Below are 18,791 nucleotides of genomic sequence, written 5' to 3' on the forward strand. Positions count from 1 at the left end.
AATTAATATGTTTATTTATTTGTTTTCAAGCAGAGAGATAAAGAGAGGAGAGAGAGAAGGGGGGCTCACCAGGGCCTCTAGCCTCTGCAAATGAACTCTAGATGCATGTGCCACTTTGTGCATTTGGCTTTACATGGCTACTGAGAAATTGAACCTGGGTCATTGGGCTTTTCAGCCAATCACCTTAACCACTGAGCAATCTGCCCAGCCCCTTAATTAATTTATGTGACTCACATACTTGCTGATGTGACATAATGTTATATTTTAAAAATAATAAGTCTAAGGCAAAACTCAATAAAACTCTGTTTTTACTGTTTTCCCTTCTAAACCAATAAGGATATGATTCTGCTTGAAGCTCAGATTTGATTTTTCCCTTACCATGTTAGGACACATGAACATAAAACAGAAGGAGACAGCATTTCCAGTACTACAGGTTCAGAGCATTTCAATGTACACTAAAGTCAGTGCCTTTATTTTAATAGACCTGACTCCTGTGGTGACAGATGAGGAAGAACTACAGAATTTGCCAGAATTTTGCCATTCTGTCCCTATACCAAACCTGGACAAGTTCCCAACATTGACCCAATTAAAGGTGTGGCTCAGAACCAATGACAAAGGAGCAGCAAGCTTCTCCTCCCTTTCAGGTTGCCCTGGAGACTTATTGCTCCTCTCTCCAAGCAGGCTCAGCTCTACTCTTCCTGGCTTACCCTCTTCAGAGGATGCTCAGCATTTTCAGTGAGCAGCATCCCTTCAGAAGATGGATTGAGGCTCAAAACTGGTTATTAAAATAATAAACTTGGATCTGCCTTGTTGCATGAAGATTTTGTAGCTACTTTTCACAAAACTGGTATTTATGTGCACACACGTGTGTGTGTGGGGGGCATGCATGGGCATGCCAGAGCCTCTTGCCACTGAAAACACAATACCAGATCTGGCTTTACATGAAAGACCAGGAAATTGACCCTAGGCTGGCAATCAATCAAGGACCTTTAACTGCAGAACCATTTCTCTAGCATCAAACACTGTTTCTTAATATGGTTATTTAAATTTATGAGTAATGGAGTTTGTCTGAGGTCATGAGTAGACCCCTAAGTCAGATAGTAGCTATCATGCAAAAAACCAAAGTGTGTCATGGGACATGTGTGTAGAAGGTAGTATTCTTTCAGCAAAAAGCCTAGTGGAGAAGCTTCTCAAGTTTTCCCGTGGCAATTTCAGTTAGTTCTCTTGCAACTGGCAGAGTCAATTATAATGTAAACTCTAGAGGGCTGGAGAGATGGCTTAGCACTTAAGGCACTTGCCTGCGAAGCCTAAGGACACAGAACCTATGTAAGCCAGATGCTCAAAGTGGTGCATGTGTCTGAAGTTAATTTGCAGTGGCTAGAGGCCCTGACATGCCTGTTCTTTCTCTCTCTTTCTGTCCTTCTCTCTCAAATAAACAAAATAAAGTGGTAAGATATTTAAAAAGTGAACTTCAAGTTAGATTTGACTTCTCTTAATTTCATTATGCCATCAGTTATTTGATAAAGTCTTATTTTGATAAGTCAATAAATAGATCCTTTCCTATCAGATCAGAGATAATTTTGTTAAAGAAAAATGAAAGCTAGACTCAGAAAGATAAATACTATACTTTCTTTCATATGTGAAAGGCAGATTTACATTTATATACATGTGCACATCCATGTAGAGCAAAAAGCAGACAGGGCTATGTGAGGGCAGAAGGAAGCTTAAAGGGAGGAAGGAACAGGAATTCAATGAAATATGCATGTCATAAAACAGGAAGGAGAACTATTTGGAGGAAGGAGAGGTTCAGCAAGATGGGGAGGGGCATGTAGGAGACAGGGCAAAAGTGGATAAGAACACTCTACATGCATGAAAATGTAACCTGTTTATTCATATGCTGACCAAAAACTTAGTTTTAAAAAAGATCATTATCTTGACTTTGGCTTTAGTTTTAATGGTCTATTAAGGACTCAATTAGGTGCAACAGCATGTTTACTTTGTAACAAAATTATGAAAATGTTTTTACTTACAGCTTTTGTCTTGCCTAGAATTATTATTATTTAAAAAATTCCCTTGATTGTTGCAAAACACCTTAAAGGACAAAAGGAGAGGACCAATTCAAAAGAGAGCCTTCTGTCATGGGCTGACCTGAACAGAACCTCAGATTCTCAGCATTTTAGAATGTCACTGTTTGGAGGGAGGTAATTCAGTGGGATGAAGGCTGTTGGAGGGGGTGGTGTCTATCAGAAGAAGACACTTGGCCATACAAAGCCCCACAGGGAGCTCACACAGGCCACGTGAGGACACTGCAAGAGAGTGGCCATCTGAAATCCAAGGAGAGAGGCCTCACACAGGACGTTAAGTCTGACAACATTTGATCTTGGACATCTAGGCTCAAGAATTGTGAGAAAATTAATTGCTAGTGCTTAAGCCACTCAGTCTATGGAATATTATGACGGTGGCCCCAGAAGGTGTCACACAATGTCAATTCCTCCAGTTAGAAATAAGCTGCATAAACACAGGCATTTTGTCTGTCTGGCTTATGATAGGCCCTCAATGATTAAATTCATCTGGAACAATTTCCTAACTCAAACTTCAATAAATTAGTACTGGGAAATTATCATCTCATTTTAACAGATTGGACATGGTTCTACAGCTTGACCAATGATTTCCTGCCAAGGTTGAGCCAGCAGGATTTTCACAAGTGGTAATATCACTTGCTTGTATGGCATCTCAAATAGATAAAGGCCATCTTTGCAGTAAGCATTCAATCAAAAAAAAATTATGACTTCCTCCTTCTTTCATTCTTCTGAGCCATTTGGAAGGAAGAAAAGAAAAAAATATGTATCCTAATTTTTCATCTCAGCTTCTTGGGCACATTTCCTTGGGTCCCCCTCCAACTCAATCCTTCTTCAGCTGCTTCTCCTGGTGTTTGGAGGGTGCTTTTCACCATGACTGCCTTAGGTGGCTGTGGTCCTCAGGCCCTGACTCAGTCATGTTACTCCTCTTGGTGCAGGCCTGGCCTGGGAGTGACCTCACATACCTGTAGAGCCCCATTGCCCTCTATGAGCTCTGCCTGCATCTCAAGAACCTCCTGAGCTCAAGCACTATGCACCCAGCTCCTCACTTTACATAGCATTTGGGAGCCTCAGGGTACCTCTTTGCTACCCACAGCACATCTTAGAGGAAAAAGTGGGGAACTCAATAGCTAATGGTTGCTATTTGTCTTTTCCAGCCCTATGGGTTTCAGCACTTCTCCTATCCACTGTGTCCATGCTAACTGAAGCCAGCACCCTTCATGTTGGGACTACTGAAAATACTTCTAACAACTATTCCTCTTGTCTTAGTACTTGTTTCTGTTCTAGTCAATTCTCTGTTTTTCAAAACATTTCTAAAAATTTTCTAAAAATGTTTTCTAAGCTTCATACCATACTGTGCTGCTCTCCTTCCTGAAGCCCTTGTAGCTTCTGCCACTCATGACCGTCTCCTGAGGTTCTGTAACCAGTACAAGTATGGCCTTTGGAGCCAGACTCTGGATTTTTGGCTCTGTCACTCACACTGAGGCCTTCATTACCCATAACTTGAGAACAGTAATAAAAGGGCTTGTTCTGGAGGTCACCTGAGTCAACCTATGGGCACTTCCATTATTAATAAAGTCCAGTTTCTCAGCACGCCACATCCTTCCTCACCATGCTTGCGTGCCCCCGTGCTTCACTTGTTCCAGCTTTCTTACTGTCCAGCACATGATGCTGTCCCTGTTGAGCCCCTGCTGCCCAGGCTCGGCTCAGTCCTCAGCTGTCACTTACTGTGAGTGGCTCTTTCTCTTTTAAAATTATTTTTATTTATTTATTTGAGAGTGACAGAGAAAGAGGCAGTTAGAGAGAGAGAATGGGCACACCAGGCCCTCTAGAAACTGCAAACGAACTCCAGAAGTGTGCACCCACTAGTGCCTCTGGCTAACGTGGGTCCTGGGGAATCGAGCCTCGAACTGGGGTCCTTAGACTTCACAGGCAAGCGCTTAATCACTAAGCCATCTCTCCAGCCCTTGTGAGTGGCCCTATCTTGTTAGGGCCAGGTGCTTTCCTCCCTCATGCTCCAGAACCTACTATACGGTGGGTAGATGACATTTTACTTTTTAACTCCTTGCCCAGCCCCCATAAGATAGTTTTCCATTCTTAGGAAATACATTGCTCATCTTGCCTGCCATCCAGTCAAGTAAGATGTTTCCATGAGATGCAGGGGGGAAAGCTGTAGGCGAAGCAGCCCCTAGTCATTACCACCAGTAGGAATTCCATTCACAGTCCAAGTAGAGGATAGCTCAATTTTTTCTCAGATGCCTATGGAAAGGACATTTTGTAATGTCCCATCAGGTTTCTTTCTTCCACAGGCAAACTCACGCATTAGATGGCACACAGTTTAATTAGAAACTTGATTAGGGTCTGGTGATATTACATGTAGACCAGTGAGGCGGGACCTGCACCAGAAGGAACACAAGTGCCCATGGATTCACACCTATGACACTGACTATCTTTGCCTAGGCCTCACTGTTTTGTCCTAATTTCTGTGCTGGTGTCCCATGCTCGCCTTCCTCCACATTTCCATCATTGCCGTGGCAAGCTCACCAGGCGAAGCAGGTCTAACAGCAGCCTGAAGGTCGGCTGGTTTTCTTCAGACGCTTACCTTCTCTAGGTCCGGCTCTTCTAAGCCCAGTGCCAGCTCGTTGTTGTCCATCACCGAGGAGGCTGCGACATCCAGTGGGGTGGACCCCCTCATCGATGGGGAAGCTGGCACAGGAGAAAAGGAGCAGAAAGGGACAAAGTGGTCACCCACATCTGAGTTGAGATTGAAGTGCACAAAGTGGGCGGGAGAGGGCGGCAAACGCACTGGAACCTGGCCCACATTGCTTTCCTAGGAGCAGCTCGCTCAACTCAAAGTCCCATTCGCTGCTCTTTCTCCCCACGGCTCACGGCTCACTCACGACTAATTGTGAGCCCTGAAAAATACAAAATCAGTTACAGAATCGATTGGGACTATGTATTTTCAAGTGCCTTTGTAACAGAAAAACTCATTAGGCTCCAATTTCATCCCTCTCATCTGATGAAAAAATGACTTAGACTTTTTGGGCTCACCACCACGAGTTTAAAAATAGAACCGAATTGCATTAGCTTATGTAGCTGTATTAGGTCACCAATATTTGTGATTCTCATATTTAGTTTCTTTGTCTTTTAAGCTACAATTAAGAAAAGCTTCAGATGGCATTTTACAAAAAGGGTGATAGCCCGAGCTTACAGTTGAATGAAAGAAAGCGAGGTTTCAGATTTCAAGTTCATGTGTTCATGTATTCCATCTATCCATGTGGTTTACATCCAGAACAGTGAGTCAGGCATACTGACTGGGCTGATTTTCTCTTGGCTTTGATGGAGTGAACTGTTTATACAGAGTCGCTCCTGGCCAGTCTGCCACACAGCTAAGGGCAGTACTTGCTGAGGGTTGATGGGAAAGGAATAGACCTTGCAGGTAGCCAACCCCCCCCCCCAAAAAAAAACAGCAACCAAACAAACAAACAAAAACAAAAAATCAAGATTAGATCCATGCTCTTGATCTTGTGAGCTCTGCTTCCTGATCAGTGGAGTGGGCTGAGAGAGGAGTGTGACAGTACCAACAGCTCTGTCACCAAGGCTAGCTGGTGGCAGAAACTTAGGCTGGAGATCACAAACATGTTTTTATACACTTGTTTTTAGAACAGGCTGGCCCTGCTTTTGTATTTAAAGTATTGTAGCATGCACATGCTCCTTTCCCTTTATCTCTTAAGTGGTCAGTAGGGAGAGTGTGACCTGTGTCCAAATGTGAAAGTCATGACGAGCTGTGCATACCTAGGCCCACACTGCTATTCTCCAGCAGGTAACTTAGGTGCTCAAACATGGCCTTCTGATTTTGCCGGCTAATTCGACAGAAATAGCAAAGGAAGCGACAACAGCTAGCAACCATCTTTGGGAAGGCAATCTGTAGGGAGAAGTAGGAAGTGTCAGAGACAGAATCTATCACAAGGCTTCTATGAAAAGTCAGAGCTCAAAATGATACTCATAGGGTGGAAAATGAATATTCTCTTTACTTCTGCTTTCCCCCAAAACTTATCCACAGACAGGAGTGTACAACTAACAAAAGGCTTCCAAAAACACTGGGAGGTAACACTAGGTCCCCACGGGTCTTTCCTCTAAAGGAACATAGCTATGAAGCATAATTCCATTTTCCCCGGGTGTCCCATGACCCTGCACTAGACTACTGCTGTTTCCAGCGAGGGAGGAGCAAGTACACCCTAAATGCTAATATCAGAAAGGCAGATGGGGACCACAGAAGAACAAGACCAGCCAGTACATTAAAGCCCAAGCCCCCTGGCTCAAGGCTGGTCTCAAGTCTGAAGAACATCGCCCTCTGTTTCAGTAAGCCTCCGATTATTGTTGTTGGCTGTTTCTTTCGTATAGGCTCCCGGAGCACTCATAGTCAGACTCGTGCCATTCGGGATGGAGCTGCCATCCATGCTACAGCTGATTTGCTTGGCTTCCTAGCTGAACAGAGTAGTTAGCATCTCTATTGCAGGCTACTTTGTAGTTTTAATCACAAGATGCCCAATAAATGGTATCATTAGTAACTTTGCTTTGCATCACAGAAAGACCTCAATCTCCCCTTTCCCCTTTAGAACCAGGGACCATGCTTTAAGAACCACAATCCTGAGATCTATAGTCACTAGGGCACTCAGGGATCTTCTAGAGAGATGTACTTTCCCAAGAGATCTGAAGGAAGCCAGGGAGAGGAGGTGTATGATTGGCTTCTCTTCCCCCTTGACATTCCCACCTGCAAATACTAATGAAACTGTACTGGAAGTCACTTCTTCCTGGGACCTGGGCATTCTGGAATTAACACAATGGAAATCATACCCCACTGGCCACTTCCAGAAGCCATCCAAGTCTAAGTAGGACCTCAGATGAGCTAAGCAAAACACCCAATTGTGCCCTACCTCCACTCATTTCCCCTCATCAGAGGAGCTGTACTGGCTTGAGGCAGGAGTTGGCAAGCAAACTCAACTTTTTCAGGAGCCTGGCTGACAGAGGAAACATGAACTCTCCCCAGGAAATGCTGCCAGGTCATTCTTAACAACTGCACGCCTCTAGCACAGCCTCCTCTGAGTGCGCAAAGTGCAGCAGGCTCCCACATGGGAGGCAGGATTAGTCTATCTTGGGAGGAGCAGGGTAGCAGAACACTGAGAGTACACTTAGCTGCTAGAGTGAGTAGTGGAAGAGCTGGGAGGACGCCCAAGCTTTGGGAGCTGGAGTGCTCTCACAGATCTGGAACTCCTCCTCAGCTGGACCCCAGCCCGCAGTAGTATCTCATTGCTTCCCTCCTCTTTGGTATGTGTATCTCTTTCCCTGTCTCCAGGAAGAGAGACTGAGATAATTAACACTGGCCCTGAATCCCTGAACAGGTTCACCATGTGCCCCTGCCCCAAGAGCCAAGTTTTGGCCAAATCTTCTGCATGGAATTACCTGTGACTTCTCTGTACCCAACACATTCACCATCACCTCCATTACTGTCTCATGCATACCCAGGACTCTCATGAGGTTGGGATGCTGGTAAAACACCTTGTTGTTCATTATGTCCCTAAGATAATGAGAAGATAAAGACTTCAGCATCTGGTATTTATGTGTCATAAAAATTGAGGAATGAGAACACACAAGCACATTGGGGGTAAAGTGATAGGCTGAAAAAGATAAGAATATACTAGGTCAGACAGAATACACATGGAATTTTAAATAAAGGATTACAAAATAATTCCAAGCATTTTCTTTTCTTTAAAATGTTTCTTTTTAATGACATATCTATGATCTTAGGGACTTATTTTTTGTCTTTTTGTTTATGTCTCAGTACTTAAATTTCTTAATAATAGGACTGTACACTTTTTAAAAGGGGATTTAGGGCTGGAGAGATGACTTAGCAGTTAAGGCATTTGCCTGCTAAGCCAAAGGACCCAGGTTCAATTCCCCAGGATCCATGTAAGCCAGATGCGCAAGGGCACATTCATCTGGAGTTCAGTTGCAGTGGCTGGAGGCCCTGGTGTGCCCATTCTCTCTCTGTCTGTCTGTCTTTTGCTTTCTTTCTTTCTCTCTCTCCTTGCAAATAAAAAGAAAAAGTGATTTAATGTTAGGTGTTGAAGTTGTGGATGCTGGTTTTTTTTTCTTTTTTTGTTTTTTTGAGGTAGGGTCTCACTCTAGCCCAGGCTGACCTGGAATGCACTATGGAGTCTCAGGGTGGCCGCGAACTCATGGCGATCCTCCTACCTCTGCCTCCCAAGTGCTGGGATTAAAGGCATGTGCCACCACACCTGGCTAGATGTCAGTTTTTAAAACCAATGATCCAGTGATATTAAAAGGGAAGAAGCATTATGTCTTTAAGGTGTTCAAAATAAATTCAGGGAATGAAGCTATAGAAAAGTGAAGGCGTGTGTGTGTGTGTGGGGGGGAGGGATGGTAGTTTCCTGTTACCTGGCTGGTAGGGCATAGAATACTACCCTTAGGCACCTGTTTTTCAGGTGAAGATGTCCACTGCACAGGCTTGGAGAAAGGCTAATCTGCAGTTCATTTTCCTGTTATAAAAATCTCTTCATTTCTATTACAAGATGTCTTTTTGGGAAAGAATTTGAGGAATGTATTTGCTCACACCTTTCTCCCCAGAGTAACCTCACAGTTCCATTCCTAGGTCTCAGTGATGCTTACGTAGTTGGCCAGCACAAGGATGTAGGGAGGGTGATCAAAGGAAATCCTCCTGGCATAGAAATTCCTATATTCCTATGAATTGTGTCTGCCTGGTTTGTGAGGCATATCCATGAGCTACTGTTATAGTAAAACATCACACAGAACTACTGAAAATGGCATCCTAGGTTAGACAAGCAAAAGGGGTCAGGTGGCAATATTTCAGAAGCCTAAGATGATATCTAGTGCAAAACCTCAATTGTTTCTGTCTTGTGTTAAAAATACCACCCCTTCCTCCTGTCCTCTGGAGTGTTTTATGGCTTCCGTTTGGTTATTTTCATAATATTCAAACTAAATCACTGCTATCTCCAAGCTTCATCCTCATTTATTTAAGTGATGCCCCTTTACCTCGGATAGCAGGTGGCAGGTCTCAAATAACAAATATAGGTCCTGTATCAAGGATATAATGCCAGAAGGAGAGAGGTCAGATTTCTAGAGAAGTGCATGTGACAGTGAGTGACCTACCCCAGCCCATTGATCATGAGCAGCTCTTCTTCCTTGCCCATTCTGACACTCAGGAGGGACCGAATCTGGCCCAGGGCAGCCAGCAGGTGGATGGTGTCGCTCACAGAGGCCTGGCTGATGGTGTACGTCTTCCGCAGTGCCTGCAGCAGCTCCCCGATACTATCATATTGCCTTCGGAGGAGGTTGAACATCATCCGGACCAGCTCTGCATCCTGGATCTGGTTCTCCTGGGCCCAGCGGATCATTGTCTGTGAGACTAGTTCCTTCAGTGTTGCTGGAAGGAGAACAAGAGGGACCAGTATTGTCACAGTCCCAGCTCAGCAACCATTTCCTTCATGTACCAGACATACCAACAGTTGGTCCAGATTTTAAAAAGTTTTTATTATAAGGGTAGGGTATGACAGCAAGAATCAACATGCCATCTATACAATAATAAAAGATATTACAACTGTAAATTAAAAGTGCTATCCTCTTTTTTAATTCTTTCTATTTTAATGTATTTGCAAGGGGAAAGAGAGAGAATGAGAAAGTGAAAGTGAGAGAGAAAAAGAATGGGAACACTAGGGCCTCTGGCCACCTCGAATGAACTGCAGACACAAGTGCGACTTTGTGCATCTGTCTTTAAATGGGTACTGGAGAATTGAAACCAGGTTGTTAGGCTTTGAAGGTAAGTGCCTTACCCACTGAGGCATTTCTCCGTTGCTATCCTCTTTTTTGATTAAACAATGTTTGAAATGATAGAAATTGAATAATAAGACTCCATTCTTGCCTCTGGGGAACTCACAAGCCAATTCTTTTCATTTTTTGCTCTATAGTAAAAATTTACTGTTTTTATAATACAATGTAATATAGTAAATGATACAATGGAGTTTCTTTCAAGTATAATGAGACAGAGTGACTAGTTCTGGGTGGGTGAAGGTGTGGAAAAAAAAAAAAAAAAACATTGGCCAAGTATTCTTTAGAGTAAAATAAGCTCAGCACTGAGGCTTATCACTTAAGGGACTATCTCCAAGTATGTTAGAGACACCCCATACTGTGGACCAACTAAGCAAAACTATTGATTCAAGAGTCACAAAAGATATTTTAGATGGAATGAACATAAAATACATTAGGAGTTGGAGAGGAAGGGGCAGAGAGGACACTGTCAGGATTGACAGCTTAGAACTAGACTTCTGACCACTCATCACCAATGCAACTGACTTCGTAGCCTTGGGTCTCTGGCAGGAATAAGCTGGCATTGTGTAAGAAAGAAACCACTTTGACTCTGAACTTGGTATTTGTCAAGGTTCTTGCTGGCCATACAGAAACATTACTACTTATACAGGTAAAGGAGAGATCAAAAAATATGGGACCCAAGACAGCCAAGGGCCCTCAGTGGTTGGCTCACATGCTCTCTGCTAGCTACATATTGGCTTTGGCTTAGGAAAATGATCAGAGGACAGAGGCAGATCTATGCAGGTGGATGAGGTGGAAAAGGACCCCTCTTGTTTTGCTTATCCCTCCCATGTCATTAACACATCTAGGAGATGCTATGACAAGAGGCAAGAAACACTGCTCATCAATCCTAGTTGCACAGATCTCCCATAGTCTGTCACATTCCTGCAAGGTATGGATGGCATTGAGACCAGGTGATAAACCAGAGCTAAGGCGAAGTGAGGGGAATGAGTCTATTAGTAGAGAGCTAGGAAGAAATTCAGATATATGCTTTCTATAGGCTGTGCCATCTCCAATAGTCAAATTTTCTGTTCCACATCAATATACACAGATGTCTGTTCTACAGACACTCCTGGCTTACCATAAGGATTTAAAAATAGAATTTAGTCACCAAAGCTCGAAAAGCTTGAGATGTAAAGAACTAATTTAACTTACTGCTGTGTCTATCAACTCTGTGGGTGTTTTAGGTTTAGATGAGAGACATAAACTGAAACACTTAAAAAAGGATACTCCAACTAGAAGGAAGCTCAGTTAAACTATCTTGCTAATCAGGGACAGCTGACACTTGATACCTGTTAAGTGTGATAGCCTCGGGAGGGGCTGGAGTTATTTATCTTGTGTGGCTGTTCTTGTTTCTCTAGTTAGCATAGAAACAATAAAAGCAAAACAAGAAAACACAGAGACTCTTGCACCTGACAAAAGTTTTTCTAGTCCTGTAAGTACTATTTCCTCTAAATCCTACATCCTGTTATGAAAGAATTACAGTTCTCCCCACAACCAGCCAAATCCTCTACAAGGATATAAATATTACCACAGTGTCTATCACAAGAGAGAAACCATGAGCAGGTAGGATCACTCATCAGCTCAAAGACTATCTTCTCTTCAACAGGGAATTTTGCAGAGTCATAATAAAACCCAACAAATATTAGCTTTCTCTTAACCTGTACTTCAGATCAGCTCAGGGCTTGTTTGAGCTCTTAGTCTCACATCAACTTAAGACCTGTCATTATTTGTAGTTTAGAGAATGCAATCTATACAACAGACTCCTTTTCTTAGGACAGGGGAGGAATAGCCCTTTAGCCTGCAGGATAACTGCACCCAACATTGGCTGGCTTGACCAAAGGTATAAGAAAATGGGAGAATTAAGCACATCTGTATGAGCAAGCTGAAGAGCAACTTAAAAATATGTGCAGCCAAGTATAGCCAGAAAAGGAGAAAGCAAAATTCATTAGTACTGTCTTGCTTATGGGAACATGTAACTCAGTGGAGGTATGGCATTTCAAGCCATGACTGTTGGACACAGTTTAAAATTGTAGGACCAAGGTCCAGTAAGTGAAGAAAACAGTAACTATGACAAGAAAAGAAGCTGGGGAAAAAGGAATACTATAAAAACTACAAAAAGAACAACATATTTAGTGGTCTGACATATGCTTAACACACAGCACCCACCAGCACATGTGGACAGAATGAATTTGGAAGATCTAAACACTATGGAGGCAGAAAATGGAAAAAGAAGTTGGAGGTTTTTGTTGTTCTTTCTTTGTTTTGTCTTGTCATTGCTGTTTTACAGGGTTGGAGTTGGAACCCATGTTGAGCAAATGCACTACTACTGAGCTATACCCCTAGACACAAAATGCTGCTTTATACACCTAGTAGGAATGCCACTGAGAGCTCCTTATATTTTAATTAGATCCAGCAGAGCCACCAAGATGTACCAGGGTTGAAAGCTTAAAGAGGACATTATTTCCTATAATGTGTTATGCCCTCAAGTTACCTTTGCATGATTATTAAAATAATTAATGCATATAACCATGCCTGGAACATCCTTATCAAATAAGTCAGATGTTGGGCTTAGTTGTTAAGGCATTTGCCTGCAAAGCCAGAGGAGGAAGTTCCCTGTGTGCTCAGTGTGTGGGCAGGCAGGGCTGTCTGCAGTGAGTAAGCCTGACCCATATCTGGCTCCTCCCACCTCCTCCCTGGTCTGAGTTCCTTGCATGCCAGTGTGTGGGTAGGCGCAACAGTTTGGAGTGAGTAGGCCAGATCCATTTCTGTCCCCTCCCACTGCCCAGACTTTAGGGAAAGCTACTACAACTGCTTGATCTTTGACAAAGGTGCCAATAATGTAGACTGGAGAAAAGATAGCATCTTCACCAAATGGTGTTGGAAAAATTGGATGACCATATGTAGGAAAATGAAACTAGACCCACTCATTTCACTATACACAAAAACCAAGTCCAAATGAATTAAAGACCTCACTATAAGACCTAAACACTTCAACTACTGGAAGAAAAACTAGGTAGCACTCTCCATGATATAGGACTAGGAAAAGACTTCCTGAACAAAACCCCAGGAGCCAAGGAAATTAAACAAGCACATAACCAATGGGATCTCATGAACCTAAAAAGCTTTTGCACAGACAAACATACCATAAGCAGATCCAATAGACTACCCACTGAATGGCAGAAAGTATTTGCAGCTATAACACTGACAGAAGCATAATATCTAGAATCTACAAGCAACTCAAAAAACTAAACAATAAAAAAAAATCAAACAACCCACTCCAGAAGCGTATACCCCCTTGTGCATGTGGCTTACATGGGTCCTGGAGAATCGAACCAGGATCCTTTTGCTTTGCAGGCAGATGTCTTAAGCACTAAGCCATCTCTCCAGCCCCTTAATCAGTTTTTTTTTTTAAATTTTTTTTAAATTTATTTATTTGAGAGCGACAGACACAGAGAGAAAGACAGGTAGAGGGAGAGAGAGAGAATGGGCGCGCCAGGGCTTCCAGCCTCTGCAAACGAACTCCAGACGCGTGCGCCCCCTTGTGCATCTGGCTAACGTGGGACCTGGGGAACCGAGCCTCAAACCGGGGTCCTTAGGCTTCACAGGCAAGCGCTTAACTGCTAAGCCATCTCTCCAGTCCCCCTTATTCAGTTTTTATGCAGTAACAGTAAAGAAGATCCACAATTGCATGGGAAAGCCACAAAAATTACTCCTCTTCTTCCAGTTATATGTCTGTTTGAAGCCAATTTTCTTTGTATTTTTAGCCAAATATAAGAACCCAGCTGCTTTCAGACATTAAAGAGATTTATTAAAAAAAACATAAAATGCTGTCATTCTTCCATGGCTTTGGGTTGTTTACTTAGTTGTTTTCCATGAAAGGTTATTACTTATGTGATATGTAATAGGGCTGTGGTGTTGAATGCAATGCCCTGTACCATCCTGGCAGTGGAGAGACCATGATAATGAATGTAATGCTCCCACCCACAGGCTCATGGGTTTGAACACTTGGTCCCCAGCAGCTAGAGAACCTTTCCAAAGGTGGAGCTTCCTAAAGGAAGTATGCCACCAGAGGCAGGCCTTGAACGATTACAGCTGGGAACCACTTGTGCTTCTTTCTCTCTTTCATTCTTCCATAGTGATGTTGACCATGTGACGCCAACTTCCTGCTCCTCATGATGGACTCTACTCTGGAACTGTAAGCTGAAATAAACACTACTCTTCCCTAAGTTGCCTCTGGTTAGCAGTAAGAAAACCAGTGATGCTTAAAAATATTATATGAAAAATATTATATTATATTATTATACTATATTATATAGCTTGGAGAGAGAGCTCTGTGATCAAAATGCTTGCCCCACAAGGCTGAATTTAGATCCCCAGATCCCACATGAAAGCTGAAGCCATGGTGGGCTTTTGTAATCCCAGCATACTAACAGCAAAATGAGAGGTAGAGGCAGAATGTCCCAGAAGCTCACAGACTAGCTAGCCTGGTGAATGCAGCAGAGAACAACTACGAGAACGAGAAACCTTGCCTCAAAAAGAGGCGCAGTTTGAGGACCAATGCTTGAAAGCTGTCTTCTGGCCTCCGCATGTGCTCCTGCACTCACACATGTGAATATGAATATGTGCATCTCTCTCTCTCTCACACACACAATAACTAGATGAATTAAAATTATAGAATATCTCACTTTTAATTTATAATTCAGAAAACATTGATAGGTATGAATAATATTAACTAGATCTTAAAGTTCCTCGGTAATTTATAAGAGGGCAAAGGGTGGAAAAGACCCAAAAAAATTTTGAGACCCACTGTTGGATGTACCAAGGTCTAGGAAGAGGAGGAAGATATCACTGGAAAGCAAAATCTCTCTAGCTAAGATGAGCACACTCCATTAGGCTGTGCGAGTCTAATCAAGGAGCTGAGTTCTGAATCCAGAAAGCTAGCGCTTAGAAGATTTCTAGGTTTGTTTCTGGATGGAAGGTGGATTGCAGGCAAGGATAAGAAGAGCAAGGCACCTCACACTGAGAAATAAAATGAGGATTAAGGAAACATTATTTTGAAGATTGAATCCTGGCAGTCAAGGGCTCTGGCCATTATTGGCAGGGTCCCTGCTGGCCTAAAGCTCTCTGATTGCTTTTCCCTTCCTTAATTTGGACCTCAGATCAATCACCTTTAGAGGAAGGAGGGGCTGAGCCTGTGTTATTCTGTGGCTGCAAGATCAGCTGTGCAGCCAGTATGAGGCACAAGGAAGCAGGTATGCTGCAGGCAGGGAGGCAGACACTTGGTTCTTTTTCCTGAGCATTAGCTGACCCCACGTCAATGACTTTGCTGTCATTAGTGCTGGAAGGCACTGCTGCCACTCACAGGAGACTCTGCCTAGAGTCAGTGTGCATCCAGGACCCAGGACATATCTCATGCACAAGTTTCTGCCTATTCTTGACTGAACAGCAGAGTTACCTCCCACTGTGTCTCTTCTAAATTAGCTTTTAAAACAATGGTCTTTTTTGGGTACTTATTAAGTACCCAAGGTTGAGTTAAATGCCCTCTATGAAACAATTTCAGGACAAGGTTATTACCCACAGCAGCCTAGTTGAAGAAACCAAATAATACATGTAGGCCTTCAATGAAATAGTGGAATAGTGGGGAAAAGTGTGTTATCTAAAACATTTAAAAAATAAGACAATTTATAAGGATGTGCAACTTCTATAGTCATGTACACATCCAATGGAAATTAGAAGAGAAACTGTAAGATCCCCCTCTCTTCCAAAGGCTCCTTTATCTTAAATTTCTTACAGTTCGAAACTAGATTCCTATTGCAGTCAGGTTCGCATTGCTGGTAGAAATCACCCAACCAAGAGCAGCTTGTGGGAAAAAAGGTTTACTTTGGCTTACAGGCTCAAGGGGGAAGCTCCATGATGGCAGGGAAAATGATGGCATGAGCAGAGGGTGGACATCACCCCCTGGCCAACATCAGGTGGACAAGAGCAGCAGGAGAGTATGCCAAACATTGGCAAGGGGAAAGTGGCTATAACACCCATAAGCCTGCCCCCAACAATATACTGCCTCCAGGAGGCTTTAATTCCCAAATCTCTATCAGCTGGGAACCTAGCATTCAGAACACCTAAGTTTATGGGGGACACCTGAATCAAACCATCACAGTTCCCATAATGTGGATAGTAAAGATGCTGAGAAGAAATATTCTATCATGAACTTCACAGAGACTTTCCAAGTAACATCTAAAGTATCTGATGGAGAAGGCTGTACTCTTCCCTCAATGAGTCTGATACCCTGCCTTTCTCCAAGAGATAATTCTCAGCTAGAGTCCCTACACTGAGTATTTTTGCTTACATCTTGTATAAATAGGAAATGCTGACAATTTTGAAAGGATTTTCAAAGATTTATTGGGATATATTTAGACCTCCTTATAATAAAAGAAGATGTAGTAGTAACAGGTCCAACTAAATCTGATTTCATTTCTGTTGCTTTTGTAAATTAATCTTTGGAAATACTGATCTACAATGACCACATAAGAAGTTATATTAGTATTAAAAAAGACAGAACTCCTGACAGGGGACAGCCTTGCTAGAAGCAAGGGAAGTGTGGGGTAAAGGCCTTAAATGTACCATTTGCAGTAATGCATGGCCTCAGCTTTCTCTCTCAAACAAGTGTTCCATAATCTCATCCAGAACTCCCAGCACACATGAAGAAGATGCTTCAACAAGAGCTTCTTGCAACTGCACAATTTTCAACCACTGACAAAGTAGAGAGCGTTGAAAGGGCACTGCCAAATGAATTGTTAGATGGTTCATGTTATAGGATTTTAGAAAGTAATAGCACGTAGGTATTTCCAAAGGATAGAAAGGAAGGAAGGAAGGAAGGGAAAGAAGGAAGAAAGAAAGAGGAAAAGACAACTAATGATGTGAAGCAAGTCCTCAAATAATATGTTGAAGGAAGTGAGTCATATGCATGTGATTTTCTTAATAATTACAAATGACTTCACTGATGAGGTTATTATGAACATTCTAACTCACTACATTTTTGCAATTAGTGTAATTAGAGATAGCCACACTTAGGCAGTTATATCAAATATATGATCTACAAACCACATTTAAAATGATCATTGACGTTAACTCCGAATGGAAATATTTCAAAGGTTTAGGAAGACTTGATGCCTGGTGGCTACTTTAGAAGAAAAACAGCTATTCAGTGTTTGGAGTAGTTCTGTACACAAAGGGTTAGAGTATCTTCCCATTGGAGCTAGCCTTAGTTCATCAGTTTGGGACCCCAGCTATTACTTCTCATTTAGTTGTTTACTTCCCTTCATTAGGCATCTTCTAACTTTATTCTTTGATTTAGGGACTCTAAGCCTGCCACATGTGACCCTTACAGGGAAGTTCTGTAGTCACCAGCCACTGTCACAGTAACTTACCATTAAATGGTCATACTATCAGTTTACTAACACCAGTCACTACAAAAGAAGGTTCATTAATTCTCAAAGCACAGGTTTGTAATTTAAGTAGGCAAAGCATCTCCAAATTTTGGTTCTAAGCCAAGTGGCCATTGCACAATGAATTGTATACTTACCCTTTGATAAAGGTGGCTGCTGGACACCTGTACTGTTGCATTGCTCCAAGCACTCTTAAGTCAATTTGAAAGAAAGGAAATTCTTCCAATTACATTAAGAAGAAAGAGCAAACAAACATTGCGCTGTACTTAGGTTAACTTTAGAAAGCAAGTTTTAATGTTCATATTACAGAGGAAAAAGAAAAATAATTATGTGCATCCAAATGATGTTCACTTATCTTTAAATTCTAGGTGACTAAAAATTTGGCCTATGGCAAGAACAGGTGGTGGAGCACTTCCATGTGTAAAGAACAAGTAAGGGATAAGGACTTAGCAACTTGTCTGGTAAGTGCAAAGCCCTGGATTAGCTCCCAACTTGGGGAGGAAACAAGTGGATTTTCACCTTTGTTTTTTCTTCCCTTTAACAGGCTGAATAATGATCCTCTTACACATACATAAAACAATCCCCATAATCTGTGAATGCTACCCTAGAATGTCAAGGGGATGTTGAAGATGTGATTCAATGAAAGATTCTGGGAGGATAATATCTGGGAGGTGTGATGGTTCATCTCCAGTGTCTACTTGATTCAGTCAGGGCAAGTGTGTGAGGGGTTTCCTGGAAGGGTTAACGGAGGGAGGAAGACACTTCCCTAGAGTGGTCAGACCTCTTGCAGCAGCCCAGATGTGAAGGCTGAGAGGAAAAGCAGTGGTGTGCTTGCTGCTGCACACCTCTACTCTTTGCAGGTGAGGGCATCTACCTTGGTGCTGCCATCCTTCACTGACATTAGAACCCAGCTTCTTCTGCCTTCCAACATGAACTGAAGTCAAGCAACTCTCTAGTAAACCTCCAGGCCTTCAGAACTAGATTGGTACTTTTAAGGCATCCGTACTTGAGGACTGAGCAGCTACCAGGTTCTCAGGCTCTCCTACTCAATCCGTATCTTGTAAGACAATCTAATAAGCCCCCTTTGCAATGAATATTTTTTCAGTTCTACTCCTCTAGAGAATGCTGACCAATACTCTGGGGATAACTTAATTATAACAATACTTATGGGAGGGGTAGAGTTAGCAGAGAAGGACTCTTCACAGATGACATAGGCAGAGGTCAGAGTGTTACTATTAGAGAAAGGGACCATCCATTGCTTGAATATAGGGAGAGGCAAGGAATGAGTTCTTCCTTAGAAAATCCTTAAGGAATATAGTTTTGTTAACTTATTTTATACTGTGATCTTTATAATACAGTA

At 42.5% G+C, this 18,791-nt stretch overlaps 1 protein-coding gene across 10 annotated transcripts in view; it reads right to left on the bottom strand.

The window, feature by feature from the left end:
- Positions 1-18,791, bottom strand: part of Ryr3 (ryanodine receptor 3) — a 598,743-nt gene that overhangs the window by 207,501 nt on the left and 372,451 nt on the right. For all 10 annotated transcript variants that reach the window (XM_045155998.1, XM_045155993.1, XM_045155990.1 and 7 more), the window contains 4 exons: positions 9,270-9,543; positions 7,542-7,656; positions 5,874-6,003; positions 4,681-4,784 (listed from right to left, as the gene is read on the bottom strand). In XM_045155998.1, the coding sequence (XP_045011933.1) occupies positions 4,681-4,784; positions 5,874-6,003; positions 7,542-7,656; positions 9,270-9,543 (623 nt within the window). The remainder of the gene's footprint in view (positions 1-4,680; positions 4,785-5,873; positions 6,004-7,541; positions 7,657-9,269; positions 9,544-18,791) is intronic.

Source organism: Jaculus jaculus, chromosome 8 (genome assembly GCF_020740685.1).
Source record: "Jaculus jaculus isolate mJacJac1 chromosome 8, mJacJac1.mat.Y.cur, whole genome shotgun sequence".
NCBI classification, from domain to species: Eukaryota; Metazoa; Chordata; class Mammalia; order Rodentia; family Dipodidae; genus Jaculus; species Jaculus jaculus.